A 19,077-nucleotide genomic window follows, 5' to 3' on the forward strand; every position below is an offset into this window, starting at 1 on the left:
AAGGAGTCCAGTGGACGTAACGTGTTTGCTTATCGTTCGCTGAGTGGTTAACGTGTTCCTAACATGTTTTCATTGGATTTGCCACGAAGAAATGGTTAGTTTATTGGTACAAAACGACAGGTACTAATTAAAACCGTTCGTTCGTGGCCTTTTTCTGCTAAATTGTAGAACCCTTATTTATAGTTGATCGTTACGTAAGGTCATTAGAGAATCTATGGTTTGCTAAAAACTTGAAATGAAAAAAGCAAACTATGTTAGGAACTGATCGATGGCCTTATGCTTTGCTATACTATTTTTAGTATATTTAGTATAGTCTAATGTAATGTAATGCTTATGAAATGTAAAGAAGATGATAATGGTTTTACTCATAAGTGATTTTCGTTGATTTTCGAGACGATGGGTATAAAAAAAGACATCCTTGTTGTACTTAGCGTTTTCTAGTGATCATCACTATTTGTTACCAATGGCTATCTAAGGTAAAATTAACTTCCTTTGTTGCTGTTCATCGAAATTTCACGAATAGTTTTGCGGCATTCCCTACAATCGAACAAAGACAGTTTTTATTAACTCATGTTGTGTGTGGGCGTTTGAAGTTAAACGTTGGGCGAACAAAATTGCATATGTTTCCAATTAATCGTCCGCGTGGTTCTCGCGAGAGTCATCTGCAAGTAAAACCGACAGAGAATTTAGGAAATTGGAAATTTTGCTGTCGAATTAAGATACAGAATAAGCAAAATTCAAATTCTGCTAACGCGCAAACCTTGCTTGCAAAACCAACACCTTGCGAACAACCAACACCTTATAATGGCGTATCTAGAGATCGTCTGCCTAGTATCTTTAGCACAACTCTTCATGCAGGGAACGATCCACGTACAGCTCTAATCTTTAAAGTCTTGCCGTTAAACCAAACAATCTCTCGGTGACTCATCGTAGGCGGTGGTATTCGCGTACGATCAAGGCTACGCGATCGAGTTAATGATCTTTAATTTGAAACATCCCGACCGCTAGTGAAACGCGCGTGAACGAAAGTCCTACGCCTCTTTTGGTACCAGGCGGCACGGAGGGGGATGGTTGATCAAGAGTCAATTTCACGTGCCGCACACCATCCATTTGGGGAAGGTAGCTGGCCCGTCGCTGGTACGAGACTGTTTTAAACTATTTTAAGAACAATCCACTTAAATCCTCCCCATCTCACCTCCCACTAGCGGGGGTGTGTTCCAGGTTGGGTGCAACCATCGATCTAAACTCTCTGAAGTGGCGGGATTTGATATGCTAGAGGTCCGCTAGAGCCGACAGCAACTACAGCAACGAGTGTGCCCCGATGATGCTTTTGAACTAGGGTTAACCGTCAGCAACAACAGCAACATAGAACCTTTTCCAATGGACTTCCAACGGTTGTCACGCGAGCACATGATGATGATGATGGTCGCGATCAACACCTACGTTTTCGGGCGCGGCCATCAGCTACTGAGGCCAGCATTGAGAGACACGTTCTGATGGGGATTTATGGTGCAGCTGCAGCCGGGAGAGAGCGTTGCGTTGACGGTTGTGGTGTGATGCCCTGATGGTTCCGGCACTCCTTAGGGGCAGCGAGCGTGTTCGAGCGGCTACGGTGTTCGTACAAAAATAGTTCAGAACACGCTCTCGAACGGTTACCACGACGGAGCTGCCACGACGGAGCTGTCTATAGGGATTGTTGCATCGCTCGCGATGGTTGCTATTAGAAATGTTTTCCCTTTCCGGCTCTTTTGGGACATCCCATTTCTGTCCATTCAGAGAGCAGGGTAGAGATGGTACAGGATTCATCTGCTTTTCTGGTGTTACCTCAGTTACTTTTCGGTTTACCTTAAACGGCGAAAGCGAGGGAGAAAGAGCGAACCGCGGGCGTGATGCACTTTGAGCACCATTTGGTGGATGCTCCGGATGGAATACTACCGGTGTGCGCTTAGTCTGTGCGTGGATTTCGCGACGGGTGGATCTGAGACGTGTGCGTGAACGTTTGGTTCGTCTTCGGAGCGTGGTTTCTGGTGGTGGAAATGGTACTAGGGTCACACCATAAAGAACGTTACTAGCTAGTGATAGTAAAGAGTTATTGTTTATTAAATCAAACCATTGGAAAACATCATGACCGTGTTTCAGTTGGGCAAGGAAAACGCCACCAGTGCGAGTGAATCGTTGAGCTCGTTCTCGCTCGGACTAGAGGACGGTTGTGCGCTACAGGGATTGCTTGAGGATCTTAAGAAAGAGATCGATACCAAGGAACGGGTGTTGCGTGATCGGCAGGCCGAGCTGGAGCGGTCACAAGAGCAGCTAGCCGGCACTGAAAGACAGTTGAAGCATTTGCAAGCGAAGCAGAGCACCTTCGACAGTCAAAGGGCTGCCCTCGAGGACAAGGTAAGATGTGCATGAATTTGAAAAACATTCCAAGATGTTCTATTCTATCATAATGTGCTGTTCAATGTCATCACAGATCTTGAACCTGGAGCAAATAGTAGACGATCAGGGCCGAATCATAATGATGTTGAAATCGCAAAACACCAATCTGCAGCAACAGGCAGAAGATCTCAAGGAAACGGTAAGCCGTGCGTAATTTACGACGACGGTGCACAAGAATTACGATCGAATTTTCCTTAATTTATACTCGCTTCATCTTTTTCGCTCTCGTTCACCAACGTCATTGCCCCACAGCTACACCAGTATCGGGATAATTTGCAGAAAACCAGCGAGGAGAAGGTCGCCATCGAGGACGAGGTAGGTACAGCAGCGACGGGGTTCTTATTCGTTTAAATCGTTTGTCGTTTTCATATTCGCGACGGGTGCGCGCATCTGGGGGGGGGGGGGGGGGGGGTTCGCTTATTTGGCCCATCGCCGGAAAGTGAGATGCTGCCCCAGACGTGCCCGTCTGTCCGCGCGTCTTTCCGTGGCGTGTGTCTCGTGAGACGCACGAGTTTGATTTGCGCAGCGGATTTGTTTGAAGCGACAGTGTATTCGCCGGCGCTGTCGGTTGTTGCGTGTCTATGCGGGCAACGGATGAGATGGTTATAGCGACAGCTGGCCGCAAGGGGATTGCTATTTACTTTCTTATGCTACCTTACTAGGGTTATTCATGTTTCTGGTAATATTGTTTGGCTATTTCACTAGTATGTGCAGGGAACAATGATTATCGTTTAAGTTTTCTTCTGCAATGTAGCAAATACACACAGAGAGTGGTAATTATGATTTTTTAATGTTTTTTTTATCTGTACAGCCCAACTGATTGAACAATTCTACACTTCAAATCAACCAATGTTTATTTTTCACTGTTGATTGTTTTAGTTAATGGATGTTATGAATCGTGGTTGAATTATATTTTTCTCCTTTTTGTTTTATTCAAATAACAGTGCAAAAACCAGCTCGTCACGATCTCTAATCTGCGCGTTGCCCTAGAGGAAACGAAACGCAGCGGCAGCTCATCCGTGAGTTTATTTTCCGGTCTACGGTACAGCCAACCGCCGGTTCGGAGCCCCACCGCCGCGCTGGACGGTCAGGGCGGTAGTACCAGCGACTGCGTTAGCGATAGTGTTTCGTCTCAGCAACAAAATCATCAACAACAGCGACTGCAGGAGGCTCTTCCGACTGCCATTACCTCTACTAACACCGGCATGGCCACTACTATTTCCCCTTCGTCACCTCCTTCTTCCACGGTCTCAACCGTGGGACCCAGTAACGCTAATACTAACACCAACGGTACGGACTACTGGTCCGCCATTGGACGCGCACTGTTCAGTGGGTTCGATTCGTAATCCTACAGACCTCATAGCCGAGCCCTACGTTTTCCAAATGTGCCAAAAACCGTACCAATAGCGGTTTGACTAATCTATCTACCTATCTTTCTTGTCTTGCCTTGCAATAATGGCTAGCGGCCTACGATGCTGCTGCCCACATTATCCTTGTGACCAGTTTATCTATGTTTAAGCATCATGTTTAGTGGTAATCATGAGCAAGACGTCGCGTTATTCGTTGACAATAATAAATTATTATTACTCTGTTCGATGTTATGTTACCGAAGCGTGGTTACGTGTGAATTTGTTTTTACTCCAATCTAACCCTAATTCACCCCCCGAAGCACGTCGGTACTTTGGTATGAGCATGATCACACACTAGCGATGAACAACTTTCATATCGTGTACGTTTATTCGACACACACTCAGGTCAATACGTTGCACGAGGTCGTCGAGAACTTGCAGCTCGAGGTGCTTCTGCTCAGTGAGCAGCTAAACGATGCGTTCAAGGAGGTACGTACGTGGAGTAACCGGACGATATCAAACATGGACCATAAGGAATACTACGTCTAAAGACTTACGCTTTTTTCCTATATTTTCAACCCAGAACATTGCCAAGGATAACGAGCTAGACCGGTACCGGGACTCTAATCTACAGCTTCGATGCCAGCTGGCCGAGATGAGCCGCGAGCTAGGGGAACTGCGTGAGCTGAGCGACACCGTTAACATGCGGCAGGAGGTTAGTGGGACGGTGGAGTACTTATGGTTTGACGAGCAGGACGAATTATGTCACCGTGTTTGATTTGTAAATCATATTTTACGATCCAATTGATGATAGTGTAGCGCATAGTGTCGCAATATCAATGAAAGAAGGACACCACCGCACACCATTAATCATGGCGTTGTCGATTGACGATGTCAACGCGCAAACGGCGTTATAGCTACTGCGGAACCACCGTCGTTAGTGGCGGTTTGTTGGGGTTTGATTGAGAAATCCATGTCAGTTGGATCCGTTAGGCAAGCAAACCGTTCCATTCTGCCTTCTGGTTCGAATGGTTAGTGCTGGATGCGACACAAGCATTCCGTTACCGACCAGAAACCCAGGAATCGTGCCCCTCTTGCGCGTGTATACTGGATAGGTGGTCGGTGTTGCAAGTTTATCGCTTGTTGCGTCGCGTAAGGCGAACCACTCGGGGGATCGCTCAATTCACACCGGAACTTCGGAGAAGGTGTTCAAGCGGGTGATGAAGTAACTTTCTCCTACCGCCTGCAACTTCAGGGGTGAAGGAGACGGACCTGGTGCTCTGCAGAACAACTTCTCGCCGATGTGCCCGCAGCACGTTTCATGTCAAAGGATAATCAGATATTAATCGTAGCTCGCTTTTGCACCAGCCCAGAGCGGTTGAGGGTGAGAATTGGACTTCCTGTTTAGTGTTCGCGTGCCAGGACTGAGGCAACCAACAGCCGAACAGGCGGTTTTCGTGGGAACATGAAGGGCCGGTGTTGGAGTTTCAATCGTGCCTCCATTCTGGGGCGTTGGATAGAGGCACTCCTTTGCTTGCACCTTCAGACTTGAAGGTGGTAAATGAATTATAATTTCTTTGCCAACCGACACACGCACCGACACGTTTCATGAGCCTCCATATTCCTCGGCAACGAGTCTATGTGCGGAGTTCAATTCCGGGCTAGATTCTTGGTCTCAGTTTTTGCAAAGTGAACAGTCGAAAGTTTTTAAAAACTCTTTTACGTGAATGAAAGTTTACAATCTAGGATTAGGCAGCGCACATTCACCTGTTTCGTTCGCCGTCTGGAGGTTGTCTTTCCCTTTCAAGTGTACGGTGGAATTGTTTTTTTGGACCTGACCATCCTGCACGCAGAAATCAAGTGGATGGATTGAAATGGAAAAACTTTTTCCTTTAATAATTTGTTTCCAGAAAGTTTGCACGATTTTGTCCCGACCTGGGACCCTCAGCTAGGGCCTTGGAAGGGAAATCCACGATGCCACCGCCACCACGTGGTCGCTGTGGTGCACACGTGACCGACTACCGATGGGCGTCGTGTGTACATTGGTTTCGGCATTCGGTTTTGAGGTCAAACGCCGCACGGTGGTCCATCATGCGGTTGCAAGGAGGAGTTGCAGGGAGTGCAATGTCCTCGTCCACTGGGAGCTGCTGCACCACCGCCAGAGAGCATGTCTACCAAGGTGGGGACGGCGGTTGCCGGCGTGATTGGGATTAGATTTATCGGGGGAATGCCTAGAATGGGGCTGGTGTTGCTGTCCTGTGTATGTCGTTGTTCGTGTCGGTGTTACGTTGACGAATGGTAGTGGTAGGTGGAGCACGAACTAACGTACGAAAGCGAAGCACTACTAAGAACGTGTTTCTTCGGCCTCGTGGATGGCAGACTCGTATTAAACTGGCATGGAAGAGTCAGTCGGTCGGAACCACCAACAACTTTGTTGACGAAGGCGACCACAACGGATCGGAAATTGCGGATGGAGCCTTAGTCCCTGTTTGACATCGCTACATAGCAGTTGGTGGCTACGGCCTTCGTGGGACTCGTTTATATTCGTTTACATACTTCCAAAGTTCCTCTAGTTTTAACTACTTTTAGTAACCATTCGGATTCGCTCGGTTTTTGAATCGCTTCCCATAGTATAAATAGTGGCCTTGAAGAAGGTAGTTGCAAACTTGTGCTGATGATCAGACAACGCAAATAGGCAACAAGCCCAGCGTAACAACAAAGTCTAGCTGTTTTGCGGAATCGTGGGAATTTGCTAAAAGGGACACAACCAATCAGTCAACAGATTGTAATCACACTCGGCGTGCTGCTCGTCCCGTTCGTCCTTCCGTACCAATTTCAGTTTGTTTAATGTTGTGTTCTGTTAAATGTACGCGCTTCCCTGCCGATGACTGATAAGTGTAGAAGGCAGCAACAGAAGCAGCAGCAGTAGCAGTATTGTGGGTATGGTGCAGACCAAAGGATTATCGCTTCCTGTTCCTCCAGGGAGGTTTGCCGAAGTAAATTATCCCCGACCACAGGGACGGAATAACGGCCGGGCCAGTTGTGAGTGTGGTGTGCCAGGAAGTAGGAAATGGATTTCGCAGCCGTTCCCCCTTTTTTAGGTCATTTACACTTCGATTTGTTGTGTCGTATTGTGAAGAAGAAGGTGGGGGACTGTGTTTGGATCTGTTGTGTAGACTGCGAGGTGATGGCGTGGTCCCGTTGATCGATTTATTGTGTAGCATAAATTGCGATGGCAAATGGTTATTATATGCTCCATGCGAGTGATGTTGCTGCATTGTTTTAGCATCAGGATTAGTTCCTTTGCCTCATTAGTACCTATCAATGTCTTTCTCCGTTAATAGTGGCGTAAATGAGGAAGATAATTTATACCTGATTGTTGATTTTTTCTGCTTCTAGCTAACCGAACAACGAAGCCGTTATTTTGCGCTGCTCAAAAATGATGTCCACCAGATGCAGGAACAGCTGAACGGCGTTCGAAGTGAGATCGTTTCGAGGCAGCAAGATCTAGGCCATCTAAGCTTCTTCCGGGAAAAGTGCGCCGAAATGGTAACATTAGAATTCGTGTTTGTTAAAGGATCCATCCTGCAGAGTATGTAATAATGTCTCTATTGCTTTTCGCTTGCTGCCTTCAACAGGAGCGAATACACGAAGTGGAACTGTGCCAGCAACGCACCAAGCATTCCAACGAGCTGAAAGAGCTACGCCGTGAGATAGAGCATCTGAGCAACCAACTGGCCGATTCGGTGGACTCGGTAAAGAACGTTTTCAACAGCTTCCAGAGGTCGTTCTCATGATTCACTATAACACTTTACAGAGTAAACAGCACGAGCAAACTGTGGAGCAGCTGGCAACGCTGCAAGCAACAATCTTGGAACTTGGTGAGCACAATAAGGTGCTGGAAAAGACAATACAATCATATCAGGATAGTATCGTGCAGCTGGAGCAACAGTTGGGCGGCTCCGAGCACCGGCTTTCGATCATGAAGCAAGAGCTGGATGAGCTACGGGTGCGCTGTACCGGACAGGAGAACAAAATTGGAAGTTTAAGAACGGAAAAGGACCGAGTGGCGACTGAGCTTAGTACGCACCGGAGGATGTGTAAATGCGGTTTCAACAACGGTACGAGCTCTCGTGAAAGGGTATGTTGTTTAGCAGTGCCTGGAGAATGCACATGACGGTTGGATTGCATTTGATTCCGTTTTTTTTATATTGGGCAGGCTAAGACGCCATTGTCACACTCGCTTCAGAAGCAGTTGGATCAGAAAACTAGGGAAGCTACGCGAGCACAGGAGGAGTTAGTGCAACGCTGCGAAGACTGGAAAAAGCGGGAAGCCGAATACGTGGAGCATCGAATTTTGTCTACAGAGCAGACGACCAAATTGATAGAGCAACTGAGCGAACTGAAGGGACGAAACAGCATTCTGGAGCAGTCGATGTACGCAAAGAGTGAGCTGCTCGATCGGTTGCAACATAACTTGCGCGATGTTAATCGGAAGTTAGCCTCGAAGCAGGAACAACTAACGGAGGTTGAGCGGAAATATGCCAGGTATCTGTCCCAAAAGTCATTGTTATTCTGGCCATAGTTTTTCTACGATTCTTTGATCTGTCGTTATAGTGCAGTGGATTCACTCGAAAAAGCCCAAAAGGATGCGCTGGTGTGTGAGAAACGGTGTATGGAGGAGCTGAGCAATGTGCGCCGGTGTTCGATGGATCAAAAAAATCAGTTACAGCAGTACGAAACGCAGATCGGTCGCTTGCGAGTGGAAGTGAATGAACTAATGCAACGTTGTGAACACATTACCAATGAGGTTTGTGCAGTGCAGGGTGTAAATGTGTTTTTTTTTTCGAGCGAGCTAACCTTTAGATTTCATTTCCGGTTTCGGTTTCCCTTTGTTAGCGCGATGAAGTACGCACCGAGATGCATGGTCTACGAGAACGGTTGGCATCGTACGAGGGCAAGGAAAGTGCCCTTTGTGAGGTGGTCAAAGCTAATCAGGATGAACTGGCAATCAAGTCGACGCGTTTATTGGTAAGAGAAGGTATTGTCCTGCCAGCAGATAGTCCTTATTGAAGCATTCCTTTCCTTTGTTGTGGCAGGAATTGGAAGAGACGAACCTAAAGCTGAGCTCTAGTTTGCAGCAAGTACAGAGCTTAAGTGAAGGTCTGAGTAAACAATACCACCACGCGCAGGCAGAGCTGGACCAGGTGCGAGAAATGTCGGCCAAGTTGATGGAGTTCAAACAACAAACGCTGACTACGAAGGATCTTACCCGCAAGAGCTTGGCCGAGTGGAAGGAAAGAGAGGCCTGTTACAATCAGGAGATTCTGAGACTGAAGAAGCGCACTGAAATGCTGGAACAGGATCGAACGAAGTTGGTCAGCAAGCTGCATGGTTACCATCGTGACAACACATTGCTGAGTCGGAAAATGCAACAACAGCAGCAGCACCTACAGCAACCACCTTCTCGTCAGCATTCGCCTTACGACGATAATCGGAGGTGAATGCCGTCCCACTGCGGTAGTGCATGTGCATGCCTAGAGTGTTGAAACGAACCTGTTTCTACCACCAGTTTGCTTGTAATAAAGACTAACATTGTATTTTGGCCTTTTTGGCGCGATTGCTCCCAATCGAACGCCCTGGATAGTGAACAAAAAAGTTGTTCATGTATTTTTTTAATCAATAATAACGAATAGTAGTAGCGTTTCTTCAGGGAACAATAATTTTCTTTCTCTTTTAGAGGCATTAATCTGACGCCACTTCATCAAACGTTTTATCCACCGGAAGCATACAAACTAGCACGCTCCAGTAGCGACCCAAACTGCAACGAGGTACGATAATGGTTTGTGATAAATGATGATGAATGTTTAAGCGGTTTTTCTTTCTGCTGCGATTTTTAGTCGAACGAATTGATGCAGAAGGTGGAATTCACTAGTAGTCAGCTGCAGCAAATCAGGAAATTTTGGCACCAGGGTATCAAGGAAGCGTTTCCGACTGCAGAACCATGACGAGCAACGAAACTGTAGTACGGGTCCCATTCAGCATTTCTCATTATACTAATTGCAGATGAAATAAGAGTTGTGCGCTGTAAGTATTGTTAGATAATTGTGTCAATGTTATTCCGGTTTTTATATGTGAATAAAGTACAATTCAACGGATTGAAGATGTGTCTTGTTATTTCTTTACTTTACAAGCTTCCAGAAGATCATTTTAATACCTTGGTACGACCCTGTTAGTGTTTTACATAAGAAAATATTGGATAAACTTGCACTACGTTAGGTACATGGTTCAAGTAACCTGTAAAATGACCCTAAGTTACCTTACAACATGTTTAATCGTGTTCCCGCCGTTTCAGGTATTTAAAATTTAAAGTGCACAAACTCGAAAGAAGCAGTCCGTTCCACCCACAATTCCCCTACCAAACAGAGATAGCCAGAGCGAGCCGGCACGGAGGAGTAAGCGAGATGGCGTGCAAACAAAACTGCTCGATCGATCATATGGTCGCCGCACCTTCACGTGCGTGAGAAAGAGATGAAGCTTGTGCTCGGTCTCTTTCTTTCGTCTTAACCAACTTGTTTGTCGGATAAGGTTTTATCGACTGCCCCCTCCTCGGCTTAGCCAGCTGACTCCACGTTTTGGCCGATTGGCCCATTTGAATTTTTCCCTCGAACGAGCGAGAGCGTGCGAGCGTGCGTCGCGCCGTGGAAATTTTTTGGAAAATTTGAAAACGGAAAAGTTAAACTTTAACTCCCCAAAAGGTACGAGTGCGTGTTTGTTATAAGAAAATGGTGTATTAAGTGAGAAACAAGCAAAAAAGGCATATTCAAAATATCCCCAAGTGGAAACGTGGTTTTGTGAGAATTCTGATGAGAACGTGTTAACAATAAAGTGAAGGTGCCTAATCTACAAGCGGTTTTTCTAGCCAACCAAGAAAGAATGCAAATCTTGCGCTTCTTACGAGTGTTTCCGTCCCTCGCTTCAGCCCATCGATCGATAGGACCTTGGTTGAAACCGGCCACAGTATTGATTGCTTGGAGAAAACACATTACTCGTTGCAGTGGATGCTGCTAGCCCCTGGCCGAGGGGTGAATTCAATTCCCCCCCTTTCGTTCCCCACCGGCAAGGTCGTTTGCTTGTTTGCGGTGGCATTATTATCGTCGCCGGGGCGTTATCAATTCCGGTCCAAGGTGTACATGTTAATTTCCGACGGTCGCCTGGCAAGGCACGTTGCACCTGTGTTTCAATGTTTGATGATGGTTTGTGAAGAAGGGGAACCCCCGAGACAACGCATTTAAAGTGTTCCTTTTCCGGCTTTCACTATCCGGGATGGATTTTTGCCAGCATTCTGCCGCTGAATGGTTGTTCCCGAGAGGAAAAGCTGCTTTATCGATCCAGTCGCAGTATAGGGATGATGACAACTTCCTTGGCGAAGGACATTTAGCTTGCTGGTCACGAGCACATTTCCTTTTCCCCTTTTTTTTAGCGCATCGCGTAGCACTTCGTCCTCATTTGTGCGGTGTTGCATCGTTTGTTTAATTGTCTAGCACAGAATCTAATCGCAATTCACTGTTCCGACAGCAGCTTTTCTCTCTGTTGAAGGCCAATCACAACTATCGTTAGTGTGTACTGGTTGGAAGGAGTTCGAATGTGTCCTGTGGTGCTGATAGTTTTCAGTGTGTGCTGATTAATAGTTAGTAGAAGTGATAGTATCATCGACGATCGCTATTCGTGTGTGTTTTGTGTGCCTTGTTCCAGCGATCCGGCGAGGTTCGTTGACGCATCGAGGAAATAAGTAAAGAGAGCCCTCTGTTACCCGCCTCCAGGGCTTGTTGGTGGTGCATCATCCCGCGTAGCGTGTGTCTCATCATGGCGCTCGGTCCATTTTAGTGGAAGTGTCGCACGGAGTGCTACGCACACGCACTTACGCTCTTATCAGCATCAGTATCATCAGCATCATCACCATCACGTCGCCTCATGGTCGTTTGGCGTGTTGTCGCGCGCTGACCTGCAAGAAAAGCATCTTGAGTCTATCTCATCTCGCGGACCGTACGATCGTCTTAAAAAAGGATACGGAATTGTGGAACGGCTTGTGTTGGATTCGCGTTCGTTCGACGACGTTTAACGACGGTGTGGGGCCTGTGGCTGGGGATCCTGGGTGATCGATCCGAGTTTGAATCGAGTGTTCTTGTGCGCAATTTCGTGTGTTTGTGTGCATGTGTGTATGTGTGTAAATTAGATAGATAAATAGATTGAAGCAGGTGATGCAATCGAAATCATGATGAGCAGCGATGATCACCGATCGCCAGGATACCACCGTGGTGGCCTTTCGCTTTGTACAACGGCACAACGCTCGAGGAGAGTGCCTTGGTTTTAGGCGCAAACAATCCGTGGTAGGACGAGCCTGGTAGGGGGAGGAAAAGGAGGAAGAGGTGGACGTGTTAATAAACGCCTTGTTCATACCTCTGCCGACCATCCGGCGATCCGGCGATGGCTTCGGAAACGGAGACCCCCGTCGCGGCCAGCCCACCACCGCCAGTCCCGGCCGATGGCGTGGGTCAGGGGCTGTGCGCAATGGCGTCAAAGATGACCCGGTTTGGCGGTGGTAAACTGGCCCCCGAAGATGGCAGCGGTGGTGATAGCAGTGATTGTGAGAGTGGCGTCGGTGGTGTCGTCGTCGGTATCGGTGCCGGAAAGCACCGGTTGCAGCAGCAGGTGCGGATCGCGGCAACAGGCCGACGGACGACGGCTGACCACACCGTTGACAGTGATGATCAGTGCAGTGACGGTGCTCCCGCCAGTGTTAAGTACGCAAAGTACTCGGCGGGCGGTCTGGGGAAGGGCACGGTGGTCAAAAGTGTGAATGGGGCCGCTGGCGCTGCCGGGGTGGTAAGCCGGAAGGCGGCCGTAGTGAATTGTTCGGTTTCGCTGGAAGAAATTCTCCAGACGTTCAATGCACCGATCTCGGAGGATCAAGCATGGGCCCTGATATATCAGGCGGCGCGGATGTTCCACGAGCGGCTGCACGAGGCGGGCTGCAGTTTGCGCGATCTACGCGTCCCCCTGCACCCGAAGCAGCTGCACATACAGAAGGATGGTAGTTGCTTCGTCACCGCGAAAGCAGGTAAGTTGTCGCTGGTACCTATTGGTTAAGAATGCGTACCCTGGAATGCCAGTGTTTTGCTTTGTGCTTTAGGTAAACTTACCTGCGGTACGATGTTTCTTTGTAGGTAGATCAGGTGCATAGGTCTTTTGGGAAAACATAAAATTGACAAAGCGTATTGATGTGAAATATCATCTTAAGCCTTTCATAAGTCATGTTTCAAGCGTCATCCCTTCGATGATTGCCAATTTTACGTCATTTAAAGATATTTTTGAAGCCAACATTCGACGGTTAATTTGCTTCATTTTTCATTACTTGTAAAAGATCCCCAAGAATCGTTTGAAAAGTAACATTGTGGCTTTGGGCAGGCGCTGGAGTATAATTGCATCAGGTGCAGCGAGCATTCTTCCTGTGATAATGCAACAAGTAGTCCTCCTGCATGCAGTTCTAGGCGGCACGTTCAGGCGATACGGTCGTTCTGGTGCACTCAGAATGCCCTTAACAAACGCGTGCATTTGCTATAGACGAGTACAGTGAACTACTACAGTGAAAGGGATGCGCACGATGTGCAACAATGTTCCGAGAAAAACAGGAAATGTAAATTCAATGGCACAGGTGTACCACTTTGTGATGTCAGACCAACAGCAGCGGTCTCAAAATTCCTCAATTGGAATGGAAAAGATGATCCACCCTTGTACTGGGCCACCACCACTCATTATCGTCGTTCTGACTGTGGTATCGGCTTACACAATGCCCGGCTTACCCATTGCTCCTTAGTGTGACACCGCCTAGTACTTGCAACTTGGCCACTTAATTGGAATCGTCGGTTAATCAGCTGAAGCGGCGCTGATGACACCATCGGCCAGTTATTCAGTTTCCTGCTTTTCGGTGCTTTCTCGAACATCCTCAAGTGTTGCGTCAACGCGCATGAGCCAAGCCCTCTTATCAACCACGTTGGAGAGCACAACTGTGGGATTCCAACGGGTGTCAAGTGCAAAACGATGATCACGAGGCTTCGGGCTATCAAGCATGAGCCAATCGACCAGGCCACAAATAGCATTCGTTGGCAAGCGTCTCCATAATCCCTCCCCCCCCCCCCCCCCCACCGGGATACCGATACACTCCACGAATGACAAAGAGGAATGAATAGAGCGAACGCTTTTGGCATCTTTGGGGATGGCCAAAACATCTGGCCATTGCTGGACGAATTGCCCGAGAAACTGCGCCTCCAGAGAATACGGATGCGACGTAAATCACTTTCCGGCCCCGAAGGGGCCATAGATGGAGCGCAATTCTACGCGCGTCGTACGATCAATATATAAATGAAGAGTTATATGAACGCACGAATCCCCAATTGTACCTCGCGCATGAGTGGAGCCATTTATATCGCCCACTCGGCGCACTTCGACAATCCAGAACTCGTTGGCTAGAGTGTATAATTCGAAGCATTCTTGTCCTTTTTTTTCTTTGGGTTGAATTTCAACGCGTTCTTCCTGGCTCCGCGTACAACAATGCATCGCCCATTGCCGCCCACGTGTCTTCTCGCGTGCGGGAGTGATTTGAGATCCGCTGGCAGCTGGCTGAAGAGTACAACGTGCCCGCCTTTCCGCTTACGCTGGTTGGCCACCGATTTTTTTTTTAAATAAAACTATTATTTTTCGTTTCTGATCCGAAGCAATCGGAAGGGAAGACGGGGGGTCGGTGCGTCTAATTCGAAAAGTGTAGACATCCGGCTCCGGCTCGAACTCCGGCTCGGATTCTTGGGGGGCGGTGGCCACCTAAATTGGAATCGTGTTGATTGTGACCACTTGGCACACCCTTGGCACCTTGTCTGGCACCGATGAAATTGATTCCAACTGACATGCTGCTGCTGCTGCTGCTGCTTTTCCTCTTCCTGCTCCTGCTAGGTAATCAGGTTGCGTTACGAAAACCATGCGTTGATGAAGTCATTGATTGGGTCTGTGCACTGGATTGAACCGAGCCAGCCAGCACAGGCCAGATGGCAGGTGTTCTGGGTGCTTTTCTCTTCTTTTCCCCCCAAAAAAAGCCTCCCGGGTGTTACCGTTAGGGTGTTTAAAGTTCTGGCTTTTCATTCGCTTTCGAGCGAACGCGAGAGAGAGAGAGAATTGGTGGGGGAAATGAGGAAAATTGGAAAATAGTGGCGTCTGGTGGAGCCAGAATGGAGTAGTTGAGCTTCTGCACAAGATTAAGCCCTTCTCATGCTTCTCCAGTGAGTATGTTCGGTGTTATTCGTGGCAACATCACCCCCAGAGGAACGTGTTTCTGGCCCCCTGCCAGAAGAGAAACTTTGAGCATTCTGAATGAAAAAAAAGAAAAAGAAAAAATAATAAACAACCCTCAGTGGTCTTGCCCATGGTACATTATTTCCGGGCCGAAACTCGTGATGTTTATCTACCGTTCCGTCACCTACGACATCAGCACCAACGTTCTAGCCATCCACGGCACCGTGCGTTGCTTCCAAAACAACGCCACTTTCATTCAACCAACGGAGCACGCTCTCTCCGGGCGAGCATAACGTATCAAACGCTGTCGGACGGCATTCATTAACCAAATGCTTACCTTCGCCTCGTGATAATCCTTAAATAAGACGAGATCCAAGGCTCAGGATGCTCCAGAATACGGCAACGCATAATTTGGAGTTTTTGAGAGTGCTTGTGGAAACAATCAATCAAGGGCGTACGCCACGCCACGAGATCCACGAAGTGATTCACCCCCTTTTGCCTTGTCTCTTGGGGTGCGCAAGAGATACTTTCGATCGGCCCGCCCTCCCTTCCACACAATGCCACACGGCCATTAGATGGTCATCCGCTCGGCTTCAAGAGTCACTCTCGGAGTGTTCTTCATCGTTGCCATCGTTGTGGTCGTCGTGTAGCCTTTTTACCATCGCTTCGCTCCTCCGCTCATGGTCATGGTCGTTAATAATGATCAGCCGATTGATCGATCTTGAGCGACCGATCGTACGCCCTCAACTCAACTCGCTACCCAGCGCAATTGCGCCCTCCGGATGCTCGCTCGCGTAGAGGATTCACCTTGACGACTTAGAGGATGAGCTAGGGGGCTGGCATGCGGGGGTTGTTGGGGGTACAACGCACTCCCCATCCCTTTGCGACGGTTCTCGTTGGTTCTGTGTGATCGGATCCGTAGGTACTGGAGCTAATTGGAAGGAAGTGACTTCTCATTTCCCGCCGTTTCCTTGCTTGAGGCTTTCCACTCCCTTCCAGACCTTCCCTGGGGGCCACTACCCCCCCCCCGGGGGTCTCCCTGGCGATGGAGACTTCATCTTCACAAGAAGAAACCAACCGGACGGTTTTGCGTCATTTGTGATCCAAAGTTGATCCGGTCGAAGAGGAAGGAAGGTCAATTATGCTTTTGGTTTGGTGAGATTTCGGTTGTTCCGATCGCTCGTCGATCGTCGGTGGGTGAAAGTCAAGCAGAGGGTGATCTGTAATGATCAGCTTTGAACGCGTTCGCAGGGGTTGCGTCCGGTGTCAGGTCGGTTGAATGTGGCGGAAGGGTGAAGTTATTGATTTCGTTTTGGTTCCGTAGGTTGTAGGCATCGAGAACCGTGTGCTCCGTGTGTTCTAGGGGCCATTAGATCATCGCCGTCGATTATGCAATCGAACGGAATTCGATTTGGTCTACGATCGATCGGGATGGCGTCAATTCAAGGTTCCTTGGCATTCGAGCAAATTTTTCCAAATTTTCGCTTCAGAGTAAGATCCAAAGCAAACAGATGTGTTTGTTTCAACAACAGGTGTCTGGGTTCTGGGAAACTTTCCCTTCCGAAAAGGGAGCATACAGCACCGAAACCTGAGAAACCTTCTGGCTAGAAGATCTGGCATGATGCCTCGTGTGTCCAGCCCTTATGCTCTTCTCTTATGGCCTCTGTTGTGCCGCATGATCATCGTCCACTGCCGTGGATTATGTTATGTTCCGAAACATGTTTATGCGCAAGATGCTTTTCACGCGATTCGAGTGGCCTCGGTCTCGTGTTATCCCGGGAAACGATGCGTCAAGCAGCACATGAGAGGGCAAAAAGGTGCACAAGTACTTACACCAGCGCACTCTCACTCACCACCCATCCATCAGCACCTGTTGCTCGGCCATCAAAAACCCAAACGATGATCTCTGGAGACTGAGAAGCTGGTGGAGAAAAGGGATCCCTTCGAATGGGAGGAACATTCCAACCTCTCCCCTTTGACAGCTTACCTGGGACCTACGGTTTGTTCCTTCGGTGCTTACTCTTGGGATCTTTTTGAGATGGTTCCGTGAACATCGCGGAACGGGAATTTCGTGCCTTAGTCGGGGCTTAGTTCTCGCTTCCGAGAAAGCGTTTCTACCTTCGCCAGCCAAAACACTGGAGACGAACTCACAGGTGTCCAAGTGAGAACAAAAACAAAACAAAAAACCCCGGTGGAGACCAAAGTGGTGTTTGTTTTATTGTCGAGCAGCCAACCTGGACATCAGCAGCCCAATTGACGCTTTTTCGGTGGGAAGGAGAGTGGGGGACCCCGTGGCCGCACATTAATTTAACGCATCGTGCTCCGGGGGTGATTGTTGCATTAAAAGTTCTCATTTGAATAATATGTTAATGGTGTCGTGGTCTCGCGTGATGATGCTCAGTGCTCGTTAGGGGTTACGCTTTTTATTTTGTTTTGTTTGTCTAGGATGAGTAGTTCCTGTTGGAAGACGTTTGTTCTCCTCGGGGGGAACGAGCCGCGTCCGCAGATCGCATCAAGTGCGTGAAAGCGCATGCCTGGTCGAGAGCGAGTGGTTAAGTGTGAGAAGCCGATGCTACGCACTTTCTGCCTCTGGTTGCACACGCTTAATTGTTAATTGCCAGAAGGATTTCAGATTTTTTTTTTATGGTAATGGTGCTTGATTTGTTTTCTTTTTTGTTGCGGTCTTGCTAGCTTCTGTAACCAGCTGCTTGGCGAGTGTTTGTTTTGTTGTTGAAGCGCATCCATGTGAGGGGCGCTATCAAGAGGAAAGGTGTTGGAGTTCACATGTTTCAAGGGGTTTTTAATTTTTGGAGAATTTTTTGTAATAATTTTATCTTTATTGTTCTAAAGATTGGGGCTATCATGGTGTTAAAGACCTTCTTTTAGATGCTTACTGCATGGTGGATGTGACTAAAGTTCTTGCTATTGACTAGAAGGTTTCTTTCTATCTCTTGAGCAAATCGAAGGGATCATTTTTTTTAGACTTTGTGGTGAGCAAGGTACACATTTATCAAAATTAACCAATAAAATCGTCTTGATTGGTTTCTGATAATAAAATTTCATAAATAAATAGTCACTACTTCCGCACTCAAAACATATTACAAGAAACGGACTGGAAAGCTTCGGTCTAGTCGGATCTCGTAGATACCAATAACATGTAGTTACTAAGTCCAACCGTCGCCCGTCAAACAAAATGTGATGGATTAAATTAACGTGTGTGTTCGGTCTTAATTCAAAGGATCCGAAAACCACGTAAAGATTCATCAGAACCGTAACGAAACATTTTATTGCATATGTTTTGGTAAAAGAGACAATTTATAACCATTACTTTCTGCGGACATCTCTCGGTATTAATGTGTTCAGATTCTTAATGCCACAAAACGTCAGCTATTTTAACCAAAATCGTCACCCTCGGAAATGATTTAAACACCCACTTTTTGAAGCCAAATGGTCAGAAGACAGCACCCCAGTGCAACACTGAGCTTGGCTCTGTTTGTTGAGCACGTGACCTCCCAAGGCGCAGCCGGTGATTTAATGTTATGAAACGGTTTCGATTTGAAATTGAAACCAACCCAGCCGGCCAGCTCTACCTTCCTTCCTACTAACCCCCCCCCCCCCCCGAAAAAAATGGAGCGCAAAATACGGCATGCGTGTGAGGCAAGAGGAAGTGGCCTCAAAGTATGCGACGCACCGGACCGAAAATAGAAACAGAAATGGTCCGTGGATTGCGTGGATCTTGAGAGCGGTCTCTGTGGATGCATTTATTTGGGCATCTTCACACCGCGAAGAGGCAATCCCCAACGGCCGCCCGTTCGGCACATGATTAGCCAAGTAGAGGTGGAAGCCGGTGCGGCCCACGCGGTTCATGAAGTCCACGAGGGCACGCGAGTTTTCGGTGACTCAAATTTCTTGGCGCCCCCGGAATCCCGTACACACCTTCCCATTCCAA

General features: G+C 47.9%; 2 protein-coding genes across 7 annotated transcripts in view; both read left to right on the top strand.

The window, feature by feature from the left end:
- LOC126570223 (uncharacterized) overlaps positions 1 to 9,905 on the top strand; it is a 13,510-nt gene extending 3,605 nt beyond the window's left edge. For both annotated transcript variants that reach the window (XM_050227811.1, XM_050227812.1), the window contains 15 exons: positions 2,140 to 2,394; positions 2,471 to 2,575; positions 2,689 to 2,751; positions 3,381 to 3,455; positions 4,191 to 4,274; positions 4,369 to 4,500; positions 7,185 to 7,334; positions 7,424 to 7,540; positions 7,603 to 7,926; positions 8,005 to 8,333; positions 8,403 to 8,595; positions 8,685 to 8,816; positions 8,885 to 9,285; positions 9,526 to 9,616; positions 9,686 to 9,905. In XM_050227811.1, the coding sequence (XP_050083768.1) occupies positions 2,140 to 2,394; positions 2,471 to 2,575; positions 2,689 to 2,751; positions 3,381 to 3,455; positions 4,191 to 4,274; positions 4,369 to 4,500; positions 7,185 to 7,334; positions 7,424 to 7,540; positions 7,603 to 7,926; positions 8,005 to 8,333; positions 8,403 to 8,595; positions 8,685 to 8,816; positions 8,885 to 9,285; positions 9,526 to 9,616; positions 9,686 to 9,793 (2,559 nt within the window). In that variant the 3' untranslated portion in view covers positions 9,794 to 9,905. The remainder of the gene's footprint in view (positions 1 to 2,139; positions 2,395 to 2,470; positions 2,576 to 2,688; positions 2,752 to 3,380; positions 3,456 to 4,190; positions 4,275 to 4,368; positions 4,501 to 7,184; positions 7,335 to 7,423; positions 7,541 to 7,602; positions 7,927 to 8,004; positions 8,334 to 8,402; positions 8,596 to 8,684; positions 8,817 to 8,884; positions 9,286 to 9,525; positions 9,617 to 9,685) is intronic.
- A 552-nt stretch (positions 9,906 to 10,457) lies between these two features.
- The window catches only part of LOC126572733 (protein spire), a 113,729-nt gene continuing 105,109 nt past the window's right edge, over positions 10,458 to 19,077 (top strand). For 3 of the 5 annotated variants that reach the window (XM_050232279.1, XM_050232283.1, XM_050232282.1), the window contains exons 1-2: positions 10,458 to 10,543; positions 11,364 to 12,906. In XM_050232279.1, coding sequence (XP_050088236.1) covers positions 12,273 to 12,906 — 634 coding nt within the window. In that variant the 5' untranslated portion in view covers positions 10,458 to 10,543; positions 11,364 to 12,272. Of the gene's footprint in view, positions 10,544 to 11,268; positions 12,907 to 19,077 lie in introns of all 5 variants that reach the window. The other 2 variants (XM_050232281.1, XM_050232280.1) reach the window with 2 other exon arrangements.

This window comes from Anopheles aquasalis, chromosome 2 (assembly GCF_943734665.1).
Source record: "Anopheles aquasalis chromosome 2, idAnoAquaMG_Q_19, whole genome shotgun sequence".
Taxonomy (NCBI): domain Eukaryota; kingdom Metazoa; phylum Arthropoda; class Insecta; order Diptera; family Culicidae; genus Anopheles; species Anopheles aquasalis.